Genomic DNA, 9,567 nt, shown 5'->3' with positions numbered 1-9,567 from the left:
ATGAGCTTTTCGTAAGTTTCTTACTTTTCCTTTAAATTACTTTTAAATGACTACTTCTGGGCATCATCTCACCTGGGCATTATCTTCTGTGTTTTCTCCACAGAAAAATGATAAACATTCTCTGGAGCTGTTTGAAGTTCCTGTGAAGGATCTTACGTTCCACCAGCTGCAGCTTCTAAAGGTAAAATCCCAAAGCGTGCCTCTCGTCCCTCCTTCTGTGCCTGTTCCCCAGACATGGTAAATCCAGGTTCACAGAATTTTGTTCCAGTCACCTGGTTAGCACAGGTTAGCACAGCCAGGAGGCAGAACTAATGAGTCATCATCTTGGCTGAAGGCCGGGCTTTTACTTCCTGAGCCCTGGACTGTCCACCTTCGCGGTGTTAGCCCTTGTGGCTGTCCTTTCCTTTCTGCTTGTTGTAACTTTGTCTGTACTGACGTAATTGTAGTGTTGAATTGCTGTAGTGTAAAGTAATGGTAAAGGCCAGGAACTACATCGCCAGAATGCCATGCTCAACAAATGAAGAACCTTTAAGTGTAGTGATGAGAGAAAATGGCGGTGCAGTAACTGGTTCAGGCAGCGCAGTGTTTGTTGTTCCTCTCCTGCGTGTGCGCTGGTCTTTACCCTGTTATGTCCACATTCTCCTGCTCTTGGGGAACTTTGCACACCCAACGTACGAGTCTGTTGTGTAACAAACCCGGAACGAGGCAGTGAAGATGAGCACAAGGAAGCCTTTATTGAAGTGCAGTGCTGTATATGTTTACTTTCAGTTATCTCCGTCTGCCAGAATCCCCTCCACTATCTCAGCCGCATATTATTACTTCCAGCCTCACAAACCAGGCAGGAACCTTTGTACTGCTAGAGTCAATATTTACTGTGTTATCTACAATATTTCTCTCTCTCTCTCTCTCTCTCTCTCTCTCTCTCTCTCTGTCTCTCTCTCTCTCTCTCTCTCTCTCTCTCTCTCTCTCTCTCTCTCTCTCTCTCTCTCTCCTAACAGCTGGCTCATGCCACGGCCATGAAGGTGAATGAGCAAGGTACTTACTGGCCCGCACTGTAATCATAATCCTGTTTAGAGTCATAATCATCATAATTCCCCCGCCATGTGTGCAGAAATAGGCTTTGTCGGAGCTCTCACACCGAAACGAACGTTCCTCTCTCCGTCCACTCCCACATCGTGAAAAATGTTCTTTTTTTGGGAAGCAGTGTTATGATTCTGAGGATGTTATGTAACCTTCTAGAAATAAAGAGGGAAGGCTGGTTTGCTGAAATGTCAGGCTACAGCGTGTCTATAGCTGGTAACTCACCTAAAATGGCCGCCTGTTTTCCCAGATTCCCAGGATGAGGAGGAGTACATCGCGGAACACCAACCCTTTCCTTCGCTTGACCAGGTGAGCAGGAGCACACCTGCTGTCTCTCTCTCTGCCTCTGCCTCTGCCTCTGCCTCTGCCTCTGCCTCTGCCTCTGTCTCTGCCTCTGCCTCTGCCTCTGCCTCTGCCTCTGCCTCTGCCTCTGCCTCTGCCTCTGCCTCTGCCTCTGTCTCTGCCTCTGCCTCTGTCTCTGCCTCTGTCTCTGCCTCTGCCTCTGTCTCTGTCTCTGTCTCTGCCTCTGCCTCTCTCTGCCTCTGACTCTGTCTCTGCCTCTGACTCTGTCTCTGTCTCTGTCTCTGCCTCTGTCTCTCTCTCTGCCTCTGTCTCTCTCTCTCTCTGCCTCTGCCTCTGTCTCTGCCTCTGCCTCTGCCTCTGTCTCTGTCTCTGTCTCTGCCTCTGCCTCTCTCTGCCTCTGACTCTGTCTCTGTCTCTGTCTCTGCCTCTGCCTCTCTCTGCCTCTGACTCTGTCTCTGCCTCTGCCTCTGCCTCTGACTCTGCCTCTGACTCTGTCTCTGCCTCTGCCTCTGTCTCTGCCTCTGTCTGTCTCTCTGCCTCTGCCTCTGCCTCTGTCTCTCTGTCTCTGTCTCTGTCTCTGCCTCTGCCTCTGCCTCTGCCTCTGCCTCTGTCTCTGTCTCTGTCTCTGTCTCTGTCTCTGCCTCTGCCTCTGTCTCTGCCTCTGCCTCTCTCTGTCTCTGTCTCTGCCTCTGCCTCTGCCTCTGCCTCTGTCTCTGCCTCTGCCTCTCTCTCTCTCTCTCTGACTCTGCCTCTGTCTGCCTCTGTCTGCCTCTGTCTCTGCTTCTGCTTCTGCTTCTGCCTCTCTCTGCCTCTGACTCTCTCTGTCTCTGTCTCTGCCTCTGCCTCTCTCTGCCTCTGACTCTGTCTCTGCCTCTGTCTCTGCCTCTGACTCTGCCTCTGACTCTGCCTCTGCCTCTGCCTCTGTCTCTGCCTCTGTCTGTCTCTCTGCCTCTGCCTCTGCCTCTGTCTCTCTGCCTCTGCCTCTGCCTCTGTCTCTGTCTCTGCCTCTGTCTCTCTCTCTGCCTCTGCCTCTGTCTCTGCTTCTGCCTCTGTCTCTGTCTCTGTCTCTGTCTCTGTCTCTGCCTCTGCCTCTGCCTCTCTCTGCCTCTGACTCTGTCTCTGTCTCTGTCTCTGACTCTGTCTCTGTCTCTGCCTCTGTCTCTCTCTCTGCCTCTGTCTCTCTCTCTCTCTGCCTCTGCCTCTGCCTCTGTCTCTGTCTCTGCCTCTGCCTCTGTCTCTGTCTCTGCCTCTGCCTCTCTCTGCCTCTCTCTGCCTCTGACTCTGTCTCTGCCTCTGTCTCTGCCTCTGTCTGTCTCTCTGCCTCTGCCTCTGCCTCTGTCTCTCTGCCTCTGCCTCTGTCTCTGTCTCTGTCTCTGTCTCTGCCTCTGCCTCTGCCTCTGTCTCTGTCTCTGTCTCTGTCTCTGCCTCTGCCTCTGCCTCTGCCTCTGCCTCTGCCTCTGTCTCTGTCTCTGTCTCTGCCTCTGCCTCTGCCTCTGTCTCTATCTCTGCTTCTGCCTCTCTCTCTCTCTCTCTGACTCTGCCTCTGTCTGCCTCTGTCTGCCTCTGTCTGCCTCTGTCTCTGCTTCTGCTTCTGCTTCTGCCTCTGCCTCTCTCTGCCTCTGACTCTGTCTCTGTCTCTGCCTCTGCCTCTCTCTGCCTCTGACTCTGTCTCTGCCTCTGCCTCTGACTCTGCCTCTGACTCTGTCTCTGCCTCTGCCTCTGTCTCTGCCTCTGTCTGTCTCTCTGCCTCTGTCTCTCTGCCTCTGCCTCTGTCTCTGTCTCTGTCTCTGTCTCTGTCTCTGCCTCTGCCTCTGTCTCTGTCTCTGTCTCTGCCTCTGCCTCTGCCTCTGCCTCTGCCTCTGTCTCTGCTTCTGCCTCTGCCTCTGCCTCTCTCTGTCTCTGTCTCTGTCTCTGTCTCTGCCTCTGTCTCTGTCTCTGTCTCTGTCTCTGTCTCTGCTTCTGCCTCTCTCTCTCTCTCTCTGACTCTGCCTCTGTCTGCCTCTGTCTCTGCTTCTGCTTCTGCTTCTGCTTCTGCTTCTGCCTCTGCCTCTCTCTGCCTCTGTCTCTGTCTCTGCCTCTGCCTCTGCCTCTGCCTCTGCCTCTGCCTCTGCCTCTGCCTCTGCCTCTGTCTCTGTCTCTGTCTCTGTCTCTCTCTCTGCCTCTGTCTCTCTCTCTCTCTCTGCCTCTGCCTCTGCCTCTGCCTCTGTCTCTGTCTCTGTCTCTGTCTCTGATTCTGACTCTCTCTCTGACTCTGTCTCTCCCCTGCTGTCTCTGTCTCTACATTTAGTTACAAGTGTAGCACACAGAAAATGTTAAAAACCCGCCTGTTTTCCAGATTTTCCAAGCGGTCCCAGAACACGTGGGGTTCAACATCGAGCTGAAGTGGATCACACGACTGAAGGTAACCGTGGCGATAATCTGATGACCCTGATCAGTGACAGTGATTGGTGTAACCCGGCCAAATGGATGACATCACTGAACAGTGATTGGTGTAACCCTGCTGAATGGATGACATCACTGAACAGTGATTGGTGTAACCCTGCTGAATGGATGACATCACTGAACAGTGATTGGTGTAACCCTGCTGAATGGATGACATCACTGAACAGTGATTGGTGTAACCCTGCTGAATGGATGACATCACTGAACAGTGATTGGTGTAACCCTGCTGTGTTTGTAACAGGATGGCTCCTGGGAGGGAGATGTCTCCTCATACTTTGATATGAATCTGTTCCTGGACATCATCCTGAAGTGTGTCCACCAGAACGCCGGGAAGCGCAGGATCGTCTTCTCCTGTTTCGACCCCGACGTCTGCTCCATGTAGGTGTTCACTGTGAATGTAAACTATTCTCATGAGTTACTCTGGCACAGATACGGGTACAGGTGTGGGTTCTGCAGCTCCCACGTACATGTATGGCTGCAGGCATTTATCATGTATTTCTTAAATGGTTTTAGAATTTTGAGTATTTTTTGACTAAAGACAAGGTTAAAGACGCACGTTCAACCTCTGAAAGCATCATGTCTCTGCACAAGCTGTTTCAACATTAATTGAAGAAGTTCTGGAAATATCTAATATGGGCTTCACTTTACACAAAAGCTGGGTCTGTTAGTCGTTGAAAGTTGTGAAAATTCTGGATGGTGTTTGTGTATGGTGTGTGTGATTTGTGTATGCATGTACAGTGTATGTATAGTGTGTGTATGTGTATAGTGTGTGTATAGTGTGTACAGCATGTGTGTGTATAGTGTGGATGTGTGTATGTGTGAGTATAGCGTGTGTGTGTGCATGTTTGTGCATTGTCTGTGTTTAGTGTGTGTATAGTGTGTGTACAGTGTGTGTGTGTGTATAATGTGTGTGTATATAGTGTGTGTGTGTGTATTGCGTGTGTATATGTATAGTGTGAGTGTGTGTGTGTGTGTGTATATAGTGTGTGTGTGTTTATATAGAGTGTGTATAGTGTGTGTGTATATAGTGTTTATAGTGTGTGTGTGTGTATATAGAGTGTATATAGAGTGTATATAGAGTGTGTATAGAGTGTGTATAGTGTGTGTGTATAGAATGTGTATAGAGTGTGTATAGAGTGTGTATAGTGGATAGTGTGTGTGTATAGAGTGTGTATAGTGTGTGTGTGTATAGTGTATAGTGTGTGTGTATAGAGTGTATAGTGTGTGTGTGTATAGAGTGTATAGTGTGTGTATAGTGTGTGTGTATATAGTGTGGATAGTGTGTGTGTATAGTGTATAGTGTGTGTGTAGTGTGTGTGTATAGTGTATAGTGTATAGTGTGTGTGTATAGTGTGTGTATAGTGTGTGTGTTTGTATAGTGTGTGTATAGTGTATAGTGTGTGTGTATAGTGTGTGTATTGTGTATAGTGTGTGTGTATAGTGTATAGTGTGTGTTTGTATAGTGTGTATAGTGTGTGTGTATAGTGTGTGTGTATAGTGTGTGTATAGTGTGTGTATAGTGTATAGTGTGTGTGTATAGTGTGTGTATAGTGTGTGTGTGTATAGTGTGTGTTTGTATAGTATGTGTGTTTGTATAGTGTGTGTGTATAGTGTGTGTATAGTGTGTGTGTGTAGTGTGTGTATAGTGTATAGTGTGTGTATAGTGTGTGTTTGTATAGTGTGTAGTGTATAGTGTGTGTGTATAGTGTATAGTGTGTGTATAGTGTGTGTGTGTGTGTGTATAGTGTGTGTGTTTGTATAGTGTGTGTATAGTGTGTGTGTGTGTGTATAGTGTGTGTGTTTGTATAGTGTGTGTATAGTGTGTGTTTGTATAGTGTGTGTGTGTGTATAGTGTGTGTATAGTGTGTGTGTATAGTGTGTGTATAGTGTGTGTGTTTGTATAGTGTGTGTATAGTGTGTGTATAGTGTATAGTGTGTGTGTTTGTATAGTGTGTGTATAGTGTATAGTGTGTGTTTGTATAGTGTGTGTATAGTGTGTGTGTATAGTGTATAGTGTGTGTATAGTGTGTGTGTGTATAGTGTGTGTATAGTGTGTGTTTGTATAGTGTGTGTATAGTGTATAGTGTGTGTGTATAGTGTATAGTGTGTGTGTAGTGTATAGTGTGTGTATAGTGTGTGTGTTTGTATAGTGTGTGTATAGTGTATAGTGTGTGTATAGTGTATATTGTGTGTGTGTGTATAGTGTGTGTGTTTGTATAGTGTGTGTATAGTGTACACTGTGTATAGTGTATAGTGTGTGTTTGTATAGTGTGTGTATAGCGTATAGTGTGTGTATAGTGTATAGTGTGTGTGTGTGTATAGTGTACAGTGTGTATAGTGTATAGTGTGTGTATAGTGTATAGTGTGTGTGTATAGTGTACAGTGTGTATAGTGTATAGTGTGTGTGTATAGTGTATAGTGTGAGCTGAGTCCAGGTTGTTTGCAGGGTGCGGCGGAAGCAGAACCGGTACCCCATCCTGTTCCTGACGCAGGGCGTGTCCATGGTGTACCCCGAGCTCATGGACATCCGCTGCCAGACCACGCCCATCGCCATGAGCTTCGCCCAGAGCGAGGACATCCTGGTGAGCCACGCCTGGGGGATGCAACGGCAGCCATTTTGTGCCAAAACGCTCACCACACACCCTCTGTGCTGGAGAGGGATGGGAACTATGTTTAGGCAATTAAATCCGGGGATTGCTGTTGTGCGTTGAGTGGAGCACGCTCTGACCCCTGACCCCTCCCCTCAGGGCGTCAGCATGCACACGGAGGATCTCCTGAGGAACATGGACACCATCGGCGAGGCGCACGCCAAGGGCCTGGTGCTGTTCTGCTGGGGCGACGACAACAACCAGCACGAGACCCGGCACAGGCTGCGCGAACACAACATCGACGGGCTCATCTACGACAGGTAACGCTGCCGCAACGCTCCCGCAATGCTCCCACAACGCAAAGCTCACGCAACGCTCCCACAACGCTCCCACAACGCTGCCGCAACGCAACGCTCCCACAACGCTCCCGCACCGCATCGCTCCCACAATGCTCCCACAACGCTCCCACAACGCATCGCTCCCACACCGCAACGCTCCCACAACGCTCCCACACCGCAACGCTCCTGCAACGCTCCCACAATGCTCCCACAACGCTCCCACAACGCATCGCTCCCACACCGCAACGCTCCCACAATGCTCCCACAACGCTCCCGCACGGCAACGCTCCTGCAACGCTCCCACAATGCTCCCACAACGCTCCCACACCGCAACGCTCCTGCAACGCTCCCACAATGCTCCCACAACGCTCCCACAACGCATCGCTCCCACACCGCAACGCTCCCACAATGCTCCCACAACGCTCCCGCACGGCAACGCTCCTGCAACGCTCCCACAATGCTCCCACAACGCTCCAACAACGCAAAGCTCACACAACACTCCTGCAACGCTCCCACAATGCTCCCACAACGCTCCGACAACGCAATGCTCACACAATGCTCCCACAACGCTCCCGCACGGCAACGCTCCTGCAACGCTCCCACAATGCTCCCACAACGCTCCAACAACGCAAAGCTCACACAACACTCCTGCAACGCTCCCACAATGCTCCCACAACGCTCCGACAACGCAATGCTCACACAATGCTCCTGCTACACTCCGACAACGTAACGCTCCGACAACGCTCCCACAACGCAACGCTCCCACAACACTCCCGCAACGCTCCCACAACACTCCCGCAATGCTCCCACAACACTCCGACAATGCAACGCTCCAACAACGCTCTGACAGACAGGGGAGTCAGGTACATGACTGAGACATGGGCAGTCTCCTAGTGGCTAAGCTACATGACTGAGACCTGGGCAGTCTCCTAGTGGCTAAGCTACATGACTGAGACCTGGGCGGTTGGTGGTTCAAGCCCAGGTATAGATAACAGTGCAGCTGTTGGGCCCTTGAGCAAGGCCCTTAACCCCCACATTGCTCCAGGGGGATTGTCCCCTGCTTAATCAACTGCAAGTTGCTTTGGATAAAAGTGTCATCTAAATAACAAATGATTATTATTCTCATTATATTATTATAATTGTATTGCTGTCTGTCCATCTGGGGAGATGACCCCAGACTATCCCTGGCCATTCATCCCTCCTCTTTAAGGCCAGCAGACCTGGGCAGAGCTGTGTGGGGTGGATTCACTCACTCACTCACTCACTCACTCACTCACACACTCACTCACTCACTCACTCACTCACTCACTCACTCACTCACTCACTCACTCACACACTCACTCACTCGCACACTCGCACACTCGCACACTCACTCACTCACTCACTCACTCACTCACTCACTCACTCGCACACTCACTCACTCACTCACTCACTCACTCACTCACTCACTCACTCACTCACTCGCACACTCACTCACTCACACACTCACTCACACACTCACTCACTCACTCACTCACTCGCACGCTCACTCGCACACTCACTCACTCACTCACTCACTCACTCTGTTCTGCTAGTTTTGGTTTCTGATTCCTGCTATATCACTGTCCAGGGTGAGCCCTGACAGAATACGTTTGTGTGTGTGTGCATGTGAGAGAGTGTGTGTGCGCATGTGTGTGTGTGCCTGTGTGAGTGTGTGTGTGTGTGTATGTATGTGTGAGAGAGTGTGTGTATCTTGTGTGTGTGTGTGTGTGTGTGTGTGTGTATGTGTATGTACGTATGTGTGAGAGAGTGTGTGTATCTTGTGTGTGTGTGTGCGTGAGTACTGGAACCGTTCAAGTGAGGAGAAGTGAGGACCTTTTGGGGAAGTCAGGACATTTTAGCTGGTTCTCACTTTTTTTTCTTCTTTTAATGGCATCTGGAGCCTCATATAGAGCTGATTTTATGGGGTAAACCTAGAAAAATATGTGTTTGTGTGTTTGTCTCTTTGCTCTGCCCCCTTGAAGCACACACAGGTAGTGCAGTGGAATTATGCCATTTGGTGTCACCTGACTGATTTAAACAACACCCCCCCAGTTCAGTCATTTAGTGAGAGCAGACAGTGGGGGGTGCAGAGTCACCGTCTGCTTCCTCATACAATGCATCAATATCACCTGCACTGCAGTGAGAAAGAGCCCCACAATATGGCTCCTTAAATCAACTGCTTGACTGGCTCAGTGCTGTAGACAAGTGCCATTCATCCTGCTGTCCATCACTAAATATTCCACTTATATATGAAACACAATTAGATATTAGTTTATAGTATGTAAAACTGGTAGCAGGCCATTGCTTTATGACTGCAATTATAGCATAATTTTATAAATACACACATTAAATGATTCATAAATTGAATATATATAATTTGAACATAAACTCAATTTAACATAGACCTTGTTATATTTAAATCATAGATTATTTTGTGAGATAACTCTGAGAGATTGGTACAATTTCAAATATGAACCTCTCCCTTCCCCACTCTCAAAGCAACTTTCCCTCCAAAATGGTAGCCAATCAAATAATCCCTGCATTCCCTCCAAAATGGTAGCCAATCAATCAAATCCCTGCATCAGGACTCCTTTGCATCTGCCCAGAAACAGCAACTATCCCTTCAAAATTATGACATACTAAGTCCAATCAGGAAATCTGCATCTCCTTTGCATCTGCCCAGCAACAAGAAAGTCCTCACTTTAGTGGTTAAGAAATTTTCCTCCCTTTTGCTTTTTCCAAAGAGTTCAGTGTCAGTTTTTCACTAAATAGAACAGAATCCAGGGTCCTCGTTT

The 9,567-nt window shown here is 48.8% G+C and overlaps 1 protein-coding gene across 1 annotated transcript in view; it reads left to right on the top strand.

Annotated features, from left to right (window-relative positions):
* The window catches only part of gpcpd1 (glycerophosphocholine phosphodiesterase 1), a 30,320-nt gene that overhangs the window by 12,978 nt on the left and 7,775 nt on the right, over positions 1–9,567 (top strand). The window contains 7 exon segments of the mRNA XM_061244055.1: positions 17–181; positions 999–1,035; positions 1,331–1,389; positions 3,719–3,784; positions 4,067–4,203; positions 6,272–6,407; positions 6,573–6,733. Coding sequence (XP_061100039.1) covers positions 17–181; positions 999–1,035; positions 1,331–1,389; positions 3,719–3,784; positions 4,067–4,203; positions 6,272–6,407; positions 6,573–6,733 — 761 coding nt within the window.

The sequence above is a fragment of the Conger conger genome, chromosome 5 (genome assembly GCF_963514075.1).
Source record: "Conger conger chromosome 5, fConCon1.1, whole genome shotgun sequence".
Taxonomy (NCBI): Eukaryota; Metazoa; Chordata; class Actinopteri; order Anguilliformes; family Congridae; genus Conger; species Conger conger.
Note: the sequence above shows the minus strand (reverse complement) of the source record. Positions and strands in the feature narration are given on the sequence as shown.